General features: G+C 36.7%; 1 protein-coding gene across 1 annotated transcript in view; it reads left to right on the top strand.

The window, feature by feature from the left end:
- LOC129938597 (broad-complex core protein isoforms 1/2/3/4/5) overlaps nt 1-9,398 on the top strand; it is a 30,241-nt gene extending 20,843 nt beyond the window's left edge. The window contains exons 2-4 of the mRNA XM_056046256.1: nt 6,861-7,181; nt 7,244-8,187; nt 8,246-9,398. Coding sequence (XP_055902231.1) covers nt 6,861-7,181; nt 7,244-8,187; nt 8,246-8,657 — 1,677 coding nt within the window. The 3' untranslated portion in view covers nt 8,658-9,398. The remainder of the gene's footprint in view (nt 1-6,860; nt 7,182-7,243; nt 8,188-8,245) is intronic.
- Nucleotides 9,399-14,823: the final 5,425 nt, after the last annotated feature.

A 14,823-nucleotide genomic window follows, 5' to 3' on the forward strand; every position in this document is an offset into this window, starting at 1 on the left:
GAGGCAATTTTTCGTTTATGCTGTCAGACTGTGGAATGATCTTTCCATTCACATGAGGTCTGGAATCGAACATAGAAGGTTTCATCAACTTTGTTTTGAATATTTCTCAAATTTGAACTGAGGTAACTTTTTTGTAATTAGGTAACTTATTTGTAATTATTGTAATTTCTTCTTGTGACTTTAGTTTTAAGTTTTGTTTTTAATTTATTGTTATTTAATAAATTATTAATAGTTTGCTACAATTGTTTTAAACATAGTGTTTTCATACTTGCATTATCCTTAGTAAAAATTGTATTATATCCTGTACTATTTATAAGGCAATCTTGATGTACAGCTGTTTTTTTTATCAATAAATATCATAAGGTCCGTTCCAGACTTTAGTGCTACCTTAAGTAGATAGTAACGTACATAGATGTACAGTAAAAGTTTAGATGTACAAACGTATTTTGGAACATCTTATTCAAATCTATAAATAATTTTAATTTAGCTTGTAGAATCAATTTATGGGACTGCGGATTTTCTTTTTTTTATAGTGAAACATATTTTTTACAAATGTGGTCGTATGAATTTAATCTAAAAACATTTCAAAACCTAAATTTCCTGAACATCTGGACAAGAATTAAGAACAAGGAAAAGAATAATAAATTTCTTTATTTGTATAAATATTTATTTATTTACTCTATTTTATTTTATTTAAAACTTAAAAAAGTTTTATTGCCGATTAAAAATTTTACAAAAGATTTGCAATAAGACTGCATAAAGACATTTAAACTTTTTTTTTAAATAAAAGTCAAACTGTACAAAAATGTATGAATATAAAAAACGCCATTTTGTTAGCAAATATCAATGACACTCTATATGAAATCAATTTTTAAAATATGATATTTAATATGAAGTGTCATTGTTATTTAGTTCGTCATTGATATTTGCAGACAAAAGGTTTTTTTTTTAATTCAGATAAAAATCGATAGTCAAACAAATTGTCGAACAAAAAATAACTTAAAGTTATCAAAAATAAATCTTTATTAATACTTCTCAACAAATCTTGAAAAAAATCAGTTTTTTTACTAGTCATTAAAAACTTTTCAAGAAAAAATTGGTTTCCCAAAATATCCTTTCAGACAAGTGGTCTGTAATTTTTAAGATAAATTGATAACTTACTTTATAATTAATTATTAATATAATACTTTCATTAAGCTGAAAAGCGTCTTCAAGAACGTTAGTTCCGCCGATAAGAAATATCAGTAACATATTAACAAAAAAAGTATCAATATTTTATCTACACACGCTTATTGTTACAAACTGAGCTGAAGTTCTAAGTAGGATTCGTATCTAAACTTATGAATAACTTTCAAGTACCTTCACTTACAAGATAAAGATACATTTATTTATTCCGATTATTATCGATGTTTCCTTTTCCAGAAATTGAAAATAACTGACCAGCGTTGCCGCTGAGCTGCAGCCAAATTGAGTAAAACAATAACTTTTAAAAAAAATTGCGGAAATTTTAATGTTAGGTTAAAGTGCTGTACGTCATGTTAATATAATTAAGATTGTTATTTTAGATAATTTTAGAAGAATGCTCCTAGGTTAGCCTTGCGATCCTAAGCTAGGACATGTACAAAGGATGTGAAGAATTATTCCTTCCTCTTCCTTATCCACAAAGCTTCTGCAAAAGTCTTTTGAGATTACACCTAGCCGCGTGGCGTGCTTTCCTATTAGACGGTTATGACACAGCTTATCGAGCTTATATGTAATCTTCTTAGAGATAGCAAGAACCTTGAGCCTTCACATGAAGTTTACATTCTTCATAACGTCTTGCATAATCAATAGTTTATATGTAGTGATTGGTATGCCATCATAAGCCAAACGTGGTAGAATGGGTTGCATTGCGCTATTTCTGGCGAGCTCATCTATCTTACAGTTTCCTAGAATGTCTCTACGGGTCATATGCAAAAAGATGAGTTCAACTCTTTACTCACTTTTCTGAGATCTTTCTTAGAGTGGTATGCACTAAAAATACAGACACCGAGATCGATCTTAAGCTTTGAGTTCTAACTCAAAGTGTTTAGATCTATTTCTCGACGAGAGCTCTATGTGAGAAAGTTCTAGTTTTGATATGCAAAAAGATGAGCAAACGCTCGATTTGTTGAGGATGGGTTTTCTCTTACTCAGTTGATAAACAACTATCAAAATTTACGAGTTTCTAAATTACTTTGATACAAATCGTGTTTATAAAAATAGAAGATGCCCAATTGATGAAGTTTTTCGAAAATTGTATAGATTTAGTGAAACAGGTGCAATTATTGACAGATGAATTTTTGGGCACAACCCTGGAAACATGCGGTGGTGCTTGGACTCATCAAGAAAAAATGAGGATTTTTCTGCTTTATGTAGGAGATCCTGGATTTCAAAGCGGTGTTGGGGAAGATATTGGTGTTAATCAATCAACGATATCTAAGGTGGTACAGTAAGTCGCAACATTGCAACTGATTGGATCATATTCCCACACACTTCTGAAACAATAGAAGAAGGGCAAAGGTGGAAAGAGCAGCAAGTAAGAGTTTCCTTACGCCATTGTTGCTCTGGATTGTACACATGTCACACCTCTATCACCACGAGGAGTACGTCAACCGTAAATGTACTGGCTACGTGCAACGCGGATGAAAAATTTACAAGCAATTCTTTTTCAGTGTCCTTTAGAATTCTTTTCTTATTTCCAGTTTTTTTTTTTAAATCTATTTTGCTTTCTAAGCGGAACTTCATATTTGACACTTTTTTAGTAGTTTTTTTCACTTATTATTATCATTATTATTATCTTTATTTTTTCTTCGCAAACAAAAAAATACAGGCTCACTTACATTTTAAAGATTTACAAGCATGGCTATTAAGCCGTGTGCCGGTTATATCTAAATTTTAAACATTGAGAGAGAAGTTATTTTTACAATAAAAATTAACAATTTACAAAATAATTTAAGATTAAGATACTGATTATGATTAAGTATGCCAGATTGAACGATTTATTTGATTTGAAAATAACATATGTTACAGGCTTTCAGTTTAACAAAAACAAAAACTACTAACATATATCTTGAAATTAATATTAGTTTGGTATAGTTAAGCTTATTGGTAACTTTTTAGGTTTAATCATTGATATTTAGATACATAAAAAATACATAAAATAAATGGAAGAGCAGTAAAAGACTTTCAATATCAACATTGAAACGGGCTTTTAGTTTAGCTAAAACAAAATTATATTAGAATGAACATTATATTAGAGGTCCATGAATGAATTTCTATACGCAACAACTTCAGAGAAAAAACGGATAAAAAGTTTCCAACCACCCTCACCATTCAAAACTCCAAGACAGTCCTCAAACGAAAGGAAGCTCTTATTGAAGTAGAAACGCCGGATCTCTTGTAAGATCGGACATAACGCTAGGAAGTGGAAAACATTTTCAATTTGATTGAGGTTACATAATGTACAGTTAGGATTTATATCATTTCTGTGAGGTCTATAGCTAAGCTCAAGCATCTCCGTGCGAACCTTAAATATCAGACTTATCGCAACAAAAGTGAACTCGGTTCGAAAATAATTTGCTTCCCCCAAAGAGAAATTAAGTTTACTGTATAATGATCTAGATTCGGACTCCCTTGCCCGATTGAGAAATGTCTGAAAAATGTTGTCATCTATAACAGAAATACAATCGTAAAGTTCATTCCTCCACGTATCTAGATTATCCAAACAAAACGTCAAAGGAAAGTTATGTTCTGAGGCCAACTCACTCCAATCTTTAAAAGGTCTGTAACATAACGCTGTTAGGAGAATCCCTTTCTGCAAATTGTTGTTAGATCTTTGCATGACTTTGATTATATAGTCTGCATTCGCTTTTATATTATTTAAAAAAAATTGGTGTTAGTCCCGACTCAACGTGAATGGCATAATTGGGGGTATTATATGGGAGTCTAAAGATTCGCTTGAAGAAATATCTTTGGATAGTTTCATTTATGGCATGTAGCCATAAACTTCATTTCCATAGCAAAGGCAGCTTTTAACGGTTGAATCAAACACTTTAAATTTCGAAGCCGGATCTATATTTTTGTTATTGAAAAAATTTGATCACATACAGTTAATACCTGCTTTTGCTGCGGTCAATTTATCTAATATATGACTTTGAAAGTTCAGATTGTGTGCTATGGTGAAACCTAGATATTTGAAGTCCTTCACTACTTTTATATTTGAACCGCTCAAGTTCCAAGAACGGTTATTACGTGCACTGCGATTATGGTGTCTTAATATCAGTATTTATTTGAAGGTCCCACAAATCACAATATTGTTTTAACTTGTTAATTTGGAGTTGAAGCGTCACAGGATTATCAGTTAAAATAACAAGGTCATCCGCATAAAGGAGCACCTTGATAACTAGATAACCAAAAACAACACCACCTGGTATATTATGTTCAATGTCATTTATAAAGAGCGAGAAAACCAAGGAACTCAAAATGTAACCCTGTGGGACACCTGTTTCTGACCTAAATTGTTTCGACGTGTTCATGCCATTTTTAACCACAGCTGCTGTATTTGAGAGAAGTTGCTCATAAATTTTTATAAATTCTGTTGATACATGAAAGTTTAAATAATAATGAGCTTCTGTTGATGGTATCAAAAGCTGCTTTAAAATCAACGAAAAGTGCATAAAGATTTGTTTTCTTCTCTATAAAGCGTCTAGCAACACTAGTGAGAGTAAAGATTTGGTCCACTGTTTAGAGATTAGCACGAAACCCAGCTTGGAAACAGCTTATTTTATTATTTCTTTCAGCCCAACTAGCAAGCCTTGAGTAAAGAATTTGAGTGAATAGCTTCCTCAGTGAACTAAGGACAGAAATTCCCCTGTAGTTTTCAGGAAGGTTTGGGTCACCCTTTTTAAAAATTGCAGAGATCGATGAAGACCGGAAAGAATTTGGGATATCTTCCTTACCAAAGTTTCTGTTAAACAAAACTAAAATATGTTCAAGAAATTGTGACCTGGCATTTTTGTAAAACTCTGTCTTGTCTTTCATTTTATTTAATGCAATAATCAGTTCATGCATGGAGAATGGATCATATAACTCTTCAATGTGAATGGACGGTAACGCAAAGCTTATAGATATTTGATTTGGATCAGCCAGTAGAAGTGTTTCGAAATACGATGCCATTTGATAGGCACTAATGCAAATAACAGGCGGCTTATTGCGCCCACTTAAAATAAGCACATTAGCCCAAAACACTCTAGGATCTCTGCTCTGTACAAGATTTAATGCAGAGTTGTTGAGTAAAAGTAGTTTTTTACGGCTGCATAGATTTTTAAATGCTTTATTTGACTCCAAATACATGGATTTGAAAGCCAAATTATTCCTTTTCCTAAAAAGTTTCAAAAACTTGAAAGATGTTCACTTATGTCCTCGCCAAATTTGTTTTTAAATGCTTTTATGATTTTAAGAATAGCATCTTTTTTTCTTGCCTTTAAAATTGGTAACTGCGATTTCCCAGTAAAACTTTATCTGCCCGCACAGAAACTACTGTTTTAACTAGTGCAAGTGCTTACAAAGAGCTTTGAAATCATTCTCATATCACTGAGTCAGAACTGTAGAGAGTGAACTCGTTTTCTGCATATGAAACTGAGTCCGAGTCCGAATCTGCTCGGTCGATCTCACATTTGAGTTCAAGCTTGTCAGCTCTGACTCTGAGAACTTTCTCATCTTTTAGCATATGATCCTGTGTCCCAGTCACCCAGCCAAGGTGAATGTTGTTGCTAACCGATGAAGCTTTGAAGCTAACAGAAGAGCTTACAGCTATTTGTTTGCTAAGTATAGCAGATATCAACTGTTAGGTACAGTAAGGTATCCAGTGCCGCAGATAAGATCGTGCCAAGCGATCCGCTTATACATAGGCAAGCTTGTGGAAAGTGTTTATAGCGGTTTATAGCTTTTTCTAAAGCAATCCACCGTACTGCCACATCGCACAGTAAAATCGGTCTGATTACCAATGTGTACAGCCAATGCGTAGTTCGGGGTTGTAAGACCGAAAAATAAGACGCAGATACTTAACCTCGTCTGAGGACATTAATTGGATACCTTTAATATATGCAGTGTTAACATATGGAATTTTGTATTTCCTCAAAAGTAGGACTAAATCGGTTTAGGGTTGGTTGACACCCAGTTCACAGCGATATTATTAGTTATTCTAAGACGTTTTGTAATCACTCTGAAACCCGTCCCATCCAGACCAGTTAGGGTTTTAGTTACCACCATGTTCAATGGGAGAGGGGATACAACACCACCTTGCGGTATCCTCTTACTAACGAATCTTCTAAGAGAAGAGTTGCCCAGTTTTGAGTTTATTATTCTTGTAATTTGCATTAAATGAATGAACTCCCCAAGCAAACCCACTACATTCAGAGGTATTAGTACAAATGTGCCCACGTTGTTAAAAGCGCCTCCGATGTCAGGGGAAGCAACCATGAACTTTTTATGATGGAGGTAGTATTCGATGGCGCTTACTAAGATGTGTAACGCCGGCCGTTTCCACCGATTATCCTTTACGATAGGAATGGTGTGACGTGCCCTTAAATAAATATCAATCCATCTTTCTAGGGTCTTAAGAAGGAATGATGATTGGCTTATACAACTATTTCTTTTAAGAAATTATCGAATGCTGAATACTTGCAGTTTTTAAACTAATAATTTAAATTGCTAACTTCATATATTGTTATGCAAATCCAATTTAAAGAAAGTTGAAGCAAATAACTTTGATTTTATGTTCCTAAGAGTTTAGGATGTATTCATTGAAGTAATATTGTCCTTTTCTCCCTTTGTTATAGACTAGTCTACTAAGTTCCCTGCCCATTCTTCTGGACCAATCACACCTTACAGATGTCACACTATCGGCTGAAGGACGAACATTGCGAGCACATCGAGTTGTCCTAAGCGCTTGTAGTACATTCTTTTTGGAATTATTTCGAGCGTTAGACTCATCAAATCATCCGGTAATCATCATACCGGGTGCATCATTTGCTGCTATTGTTGCTCTTCTAACATTTATGTATTCAGGTGAAGTAAATGTTTTTGAAGAGCAAATACCCACGCTTCTGAACCTAGCAGAGACTCTAGGGATCAAAGGACTAGCAGATGTTCAAAGTAACGTAAGTTATTTTGTGATAATCTTAAAAATTAATTTAGTTTTGAAAAATTATTCTAATTTCAGATGAATAATGCAAATGCAGCAAAAAAGCGTCAAGACTTCATGCCGCAAGCACCTCAATCAGTGCAACCACAAATACCACCGCAAGCACTTAAAGACGAAGAAATACCATCACCTACACTTCCGTCATTACCACCTCCCTCGTCCCCACTGATACCGAATAAGATTCCAACTCCGTTGGAAAATTTCTTCCTCAAGTCCCTCCAATTTTACCCGAACCTCATACCACAACCTCTGAATTTTTCACAATCCGCTCTTAATAAGACATCGGAGTTCTTGGCGAAATACCAACAACAATGTGGCATGTACCGTTCAGCAGTTAAAGAGACTGATAATTTCAACCCATCTGGTCATCAATCTGTGAACGATGACAGTGGCTACAACAAACGAACGAACAGTGGAGAAAAAAAGACAAAAGACGTTAAACGAATCGATAAGATTGTGGAGAACTTGCGCTGTGCTTCGCAATCACTCAAAATTCCCGACACAACGGCAGCTCAAGTGGCTCGAAGCTATCCTGATATTGTAGCAAGATCTCCATCATCACCATTAGCACAAGCAGCACCCTCATTTCCCACCACGAAATCGATGACCAATTTTTCTGCAGCACTTGGAACGTCCAACATTTCAAATAGTCCCATGGCAACGTCGTCATCGTCGTCGGTAAAGGACGAACAAGAAAAATCATCGCTGGCTTCATCTTCTTCGGAACAAGGAGGAAATTCTACACCGAACAGTTCTACAACACCAAATTCTCTATGCCCCCCAGCGTCAGCGGGCGGTGGTGGTGGTGGAACTCAGCCAGAGGGAATGATAGATAAGCCTGCTTCAAGTCCTCAGTCGAAAATTTCGAACTCGAAACTTTACGCAACGTGCTTCATTTGCCACAAGCAACTTAGCAATCAATACAACTTACGGGTGCATTTAGAAACCCACCAGAACGTCAGGTTAGTATTACAAATCAATTTTGTCCAATTTATTAAAACCTTTCTTACTTTCAAACAGATACGCTTGTAACGTTTGCTCTCATGTATCCCGAAGTAAGGACGCACTCCGAAAACATGTTTCGTATCGACATCCAGGTGCTCCAAGTCCTTGTGAAACAGAAGCACGAAGAAAACGAGCCAAAGGCCTTAGTTCAGCCTATCCCCTCGCGACACCCTCCGAACAAGAACAAATGGCAGCGCAGCTCAACCCATCAGCCTTCATGTTTATGCCAAACCAATTTCATCTACCCTCAGCATCAAATGTACAGATCGCGGCCGCGGCTGCTTCCCTTCCAACATCTGCGACATCATCAACAGCAAATGATTCGCCGATGATCAAACGCGAAAGTACACCCACTTCACCGTCAAACGATCATCAACAGAATTCATCAAACGCGTCCTTTCCCACGGACAGTGCTGCCAAGCCATAGGAGTTATATTTGTCCCCTTCAAACCCACCGTCCATTAATTTTGTGACCACAAAATCCTATTGATTAGTATTTGATCCCCGGCTGTGATAGTACAGAAGATCTGATTTATTTCACTTAAACCAAAAACTATACGAACACCCACCATTTTATCGATAAAGTCTATTTAAAAAGTCTTCCAACCGTTAGTCCTTAGTTAAATATCGTATATATGAACGTCTATCCAAAGAACACAACTTATTTTTGTTGATTGAATATTGAGATTTGTCAACTTTCATGCATAAGACTATCTGTTTACTTAAAAGCCTTATGAGGCTATACAGTTGAAATCTTCTCAGAAGTTATACGACCGTTATTTTTTATATTTTGTTAATTATTACTTTTTGTTAAAAAGATTTTTAAAAAATCTCTATTATTTTGTTTTGATTGATCCTTTTGGGTCCTTAAATTCTTTATACCTTTTACACCAAAAAAAAAAAAACAAAAACAAAAACAAAACACTATACACTAAAAATTGACTTTTCTATAAATAGTTACACGCTTTTATAAAAATGTTGTTACTTTATTATAGAAGTCAAGAGCACACAAAAAAGACAATTGTTTACCTGTTTAATTTATTTTGTTATGTTAAAAATTTAAGTATTGCTTATTAATGTCACATTTATATTTTTAACAATTAAATATTAGAATTTGAAAAAATAAATAAGAGAAATAAAAAATAATTCGAAGAAAATGATAAGTTTAAACAATAATTATTTTAAAAACTTTTAAGAATTAACTTTGCAGAAAAATAAGCCCCATCTTACTTAAAATAAAAAAAAATGGTAAGCTAGTAATGTCAGGAATCTACATCTTCTATTTTACTTACCCTGTGTGAACTAGGGCCTCGCCCATCAAATGTCTCCATTTATCTCGGGACCTAACTGGCTCTATACAGCTCGTCCCTGTAGGTTCTGTCATACGCCGCTTTGAAATCGATGAAGAGATGGTAGGTGCCCTGGGTTTTTGCAGAATCTATCGAATCTATTGGATAGACTTTCCTGGTCTAAAACCGCACTGATAAGGACCTATCAGGACGATCGGCCTTAGATCCACAGCAGAGAAGATTTTGTAAGCGATGTTAAGTAGACTGATTCCTCTATAATTGGTGCAGTTTAGAGGATCTCCCTTCCTTCCAGCGGAATTCGTTTGTCGTCACTGTTGAACAATCTGAAGAGTTGGTCCTTCCATACCTTCAGCAATGACTGCGGTTCCATTGTGATCCAACTTCCACTTTCGTCTGTGCAGCCTTCAATTCGTGGTTTATCTTATGAATTTCTGTTCACCTGCTCATAAAACTTTCAAACTTCATTTTACTTTTGAACCTCTCAACACTGTCGACCGCACGCTTCATGCTCTTTCTTTTTCCAACTGAGTTGGTATTCCTCTCTCCTCTTTAATCATAGAGCTCGTGAGCAGCAAAATCTATGAGCCTGAATCCGTTGTCGGAAGTGTTGTCGTCCCATCCTAGCTTGGCATTAAAATCGACCAGGACAATTTTAATATCGTAGCTAGAGCACACCTTATATGCTTTGTCCAAGAGCTCGAAGAACATATCCTTGGTGTAGTCATCCTTCTCTTCTTTGGAAGCGTGTTTTCATATTAAGCTAAAGATGCCGAATTTAGCCTTGATGCGAGTGGTCATAAGGTGGTCCTGCAGCTAAAGACTTTTTGTCTAAGCCGGACTTGAAGCCGCATCCAAATAAGTCAACATAATAAATATCTCAGTTGCTCATACTGTTTTTGCTCGGCCCATCCCATCGCATTTCCTGTATGTCAGTGATATCCGCTCTATAGCAGTCTAGGGTCTCCGCTAATTCTTCAGCTGAACGTCTATTAAGGGACCTAACATTTCACGTGCATATCCTAAGTTCGTTGTCCCTAAATTGTTTGCGTGGGTTGTCAAAATTAAATCCGTATGTATCCGAGGCTTGTTGGTGCTTCGCAACAATTTTTCTTTACGTGGTCGGGAAGTCGCCCTAACGCACGACCTTAGACCGGGTTTTCCAAAACGAAATTTCTGCGAAGTAATATTTTATTTGTACTCAAGTCGTTTCTTAAATTCTGAATAAGTAATTAATTTACCAATTGAACACCGACCAAAACCAAGAGAAAAGTGTAACGTCTTTACTTTAATTTTGTTTGTGAAACCCAAGTTTTGAAAACAAAACAAAGCCCTTAGATCAAACTGGAGTAACAAGAACTGTGGCTTTCTCGGATATCGGCTACAGTAAACGTTGGGTTCCGCGGACACTTGACGTTCCTCAAACCACTATCCGGGAAGCTATCAGACGATTTTGTGAGACTGCATCTTACACTCGAAGCCCAGGCTAATGCAGACATCGATGTATGTAGGTACATCCACTCGAAACAACCGCGTCATCGTAAACGATGTGCTAAGAGATCGCTTTAGCACAGCTTATGAAGCTCATACAGGGCTCTTATAAGTATGAAATGTTAATGTAAGTGAAAGAACAACAAGAAGATTGCCCGTTTTCCGAACTACTTCCACAGCACCTTAGGGCAAGAGCAAGACTTCGTTTTGCCCAAGAACAAGTTAACTGGACTAAATTTCTTTTAGCAATCTATAAAGTTGACTTTTTAATAGATCAAGATTATAATAAATAAATAAATTGGGTGGCGCAACAGTCTGTTTGAGAACTATGGTCTAGTGACTGACAACTCTCAACCACTCCTGTGTGCGAGTACTGTTGTCAGGGATGGAAAGAACCTACAGTTTTAAGCTCTGCTCCGCCTTGGGCCATTACGTCCCGATTGTACAGGAGTCACATATCCACGGTTCGTCGTCTAACGGAACTGCAAATCTCTCCTGTATCAGACCACACCTATCTAAAAAGAGGAATGCCTCTGGTGAATTAAAGCCGCTCAAGCGTGCACTTTCAAAATACTCGTCGTTCGAATAGAACGGCCCGAAAATTAAATTGTTGGTCAAAGACATAGCTCTCGCAATGTGACCTCGAACGAGTTTTATCACGAAATTGTCAATTCTGTTGATTCGCGCCCATTGTATAAGACCTCGTTGGAATAGTAATGCACATAAGAAGATTCGGCTGTTCGATATAAGCCGGTACAGCATCGTAAACACTGCCGCTCGAACACCCGAAACTTCTTCATCTGGGAAGAGGCAACGTTGAACCACACAGGAGAACCAAAAATGATCATTCACTCTGGGGTCAAGCCGACTGCGAAAAAACATCCGTTTCTTCAGAGCGAAAGTTCTTCTGGCCCTGGTCAGAGCAGCATTTATATGTCTGTCGAAATATAAATACTGAACTAACCAGATACCGAGGTACTTCACTACACTTTTGCTCGCTAATGGCTGCCCGTGAAGATCAACGATGACCATCTTGCGCCAATTCTTGCACGTATCCCTCGTGGCCCCAGCCAACGAAGTCCGGAACAGAATTGTCTCCGACTTCTGGATATTTATTTTCAGTTTCCAGTCGTCGCAATATCGCTGAATCTTGTCGAAATCACGCTGCAAGAGAATCCTAATAACCTCAACCTTTCGGGCCGTTCTGTATGTAATTAGATCGTCGGCGTACGCAATTGCCTTTGTAAGACTACCTTTCAGATCGCTGGTGTAAATGCTGAAGAGAATCGGGGAATTCACCGCTCCCTGTTGTAGACCATTTTTAATTGAGAATGTTGTGGTAGAAGTTACATTGCCACTTTTGACAACAAACTTTCTACCGTTAAGCATATCATAAAGTATATACAACAATGGTTTGCTTATGCCAAGCCTGCTCAGTTTAAGGTAAAGACCCTCTAACCATACGGTGTCAAAGGCCTTTTCCAAATCAACCAGAACAGCACCTGTGCATTGTTGTTTTGATTTAACATTGGATATCAGAAACGAGTTTAGACGCAGCATGAATTGTGTCATGACCCGCCTTGAACCCGAACTGTTTATCCGGAATTATTTTGTTGTCCGCAGCCCACTTAGTCAAAGCCCTATTAAAGATTTTTTTGAAAACTTTCCTGATGCTCGGAAGAAGACTTATCGACCATAGATTTGACGGGTTGGAGTTGTCCATTCCCTTTTTCGGGAGAGGATGAACCACAGCGGTCTTCCAATGCACTGCATAATATGCATTATTCAGTGCATTATTGAAGAGTGTGGTGTAAATGTCAATTGCCTCCATAGGTAAATGTCTTAGTACAACGTTGGATATACCATCGACACATGCTAACTTTTTGTTTTTTATTGAATTGAAAATGAGCGATTATGGCATTTGCCAAGGAATCTCAGATATCCATTGCGTTATATCATTTCGAAGGTAAAAGTGATTAAGTAGGACTCTGTCTTCCAGGTCGTGGTTGGGGCAAATGCTAACATTCACCTTCTACACTTGCTGGAAAACAGCTCCCACCGCCTCCACTTTTTCCTTCGGATCTTCAATTATGTAAAAGTCATCGTCAAAGATGGCTTCTTCTGGGTCTATTTGCGCTGTCCTGAGTACGTCTCTGTTTTCATCGGTTCTTTGGAGTTTCAGACTCGAAAGATTATTGTCGTTCTTTTTCCTGAATATCTTGTTGATTTTGGGGAACATACTAGGGTCACTCGAATTAACTGACCGGATCTTGCGGTCCCAGTACTTGTTAATTGATAGCCTGTAGTTCTCCAAAATCAACAGATTGACATTTTTTATTGACGACTTCAGAGTCCTAACCTCCAAGTCGTGTGGGTCTGTAAGTCGTCTGTACAGATTCATCAAATTAAAAAGATTGTTACCTCTGGGATTATTATGTTGATTTCCCCAATATTCATGTTTTGCGTTCAAATCACCGGCCAAGATGAAATAGTTTTTTTCCAAGCTCAGTTTCAGTTCCCTATAAAGAATCTCGAGTTCTGAAGCAAAGTAATTAACCTGCGGAGCTCCAGCCGCATAAGCCGCAATCATATACATCCGCTTCCCTTGAGTGAGAGATATGCATACAACGCAAACTTCTAGCGTCTTGAGCTTTCGCAATTCATTGTTGTATATGACTTTATAATTAATGCCTTTTCGTATAAAGAGATCGACACCGCCACCTTGAGTGGAGTCGAGCCGGTCTCTTCTTACGATATTGTAATTTTTATGAGTCAATTTGTGTTTGTGGTTTAGCTTAGTTTCGCTAGCCATAAACAAATCGGGACTGTAGTGTGTCAACAATATGGAACATATTGGCTCTTCGTTCAATCCTAATCAGTGAATTTACATTCACAGCGCGCCCATTATGGTCTAAATTGCGCCAGGCCAAGCAACAAAGAGTAAAGATGATTTACCCTTTTGCCTTGCTCCTTTATCTGACTTTGCAGTCCTGTTAGTTGACCTTGAATGCTCAACAACAAGGCTACAATGTCAGGCTGCACCGCTGGTGCCTTAGGCATAGGGGCCTTTGGGTCAACCGTTGGTGGAGCCTGTCTCGTGTTCCCATTCCCTGACACCATTTAGGCGTAGGAATATTTGGGACCTTAGGGCAACCCCTATAACTACCCGGGGGCCCTTGGTTTCCGCAAAGGACACACTTGAGCAGGGTCAAACCCTCAACCCGCTCATTCCCCAGCTTGCATTCGCCTTCGATGTCGGTTTCTGAGCACTGCATATGAAATTGTAGAAAAGTTAATAAATCAAAAATAATTATTCACCTACATTCTACACAACCAATGCAGTTGTCTTTAATTTAAATTCGAGTAAACATATAAATTAAAAAATGTGCTCCTAAATCAAATTGCACTAAGTGATCAAAAATACTAGCATATTCCGAAAAGTCTTACACCCACTCGCTACACTTAAAATAATATATAAATTATCTAAAAACATGAATATTTTTCCAATTTTTTGTTTTATTTATGAAATTATTACAAAATAAATGAAAAACAAAGAAAAAAATACAAAATACATTTTAGAACAAGATCAGAGATAGAAAAGTTAACGACGAAAAAAGACAAAATCAAGTAATAATACAAACTTGGTACTAATTAAATAAATAAATTTTAAATAAAAATGCAGCTATAACAGTTTTTTGATTGTTTAAATTAAAAAAATACTTTTTTTTTTTCTTAGAAAATATTTAAGGTTTTTTTTTCGTTTTTTTCTTGTAGATTGGCTTAATATACGAAATT

This window comes from Eupeodes corollae, chromosome 1 (genome assembly GCF_945859685.1).
Source record: "Eupeodes corollae chromosome 1, idEupCoro1.1, whole genome shotgun sequence".
NCBI lineage: Eukaryota > Metazoa > Arthropoda > Insecta > Diptera > Syrphidae > Eupeodes > Eupeodes corollae.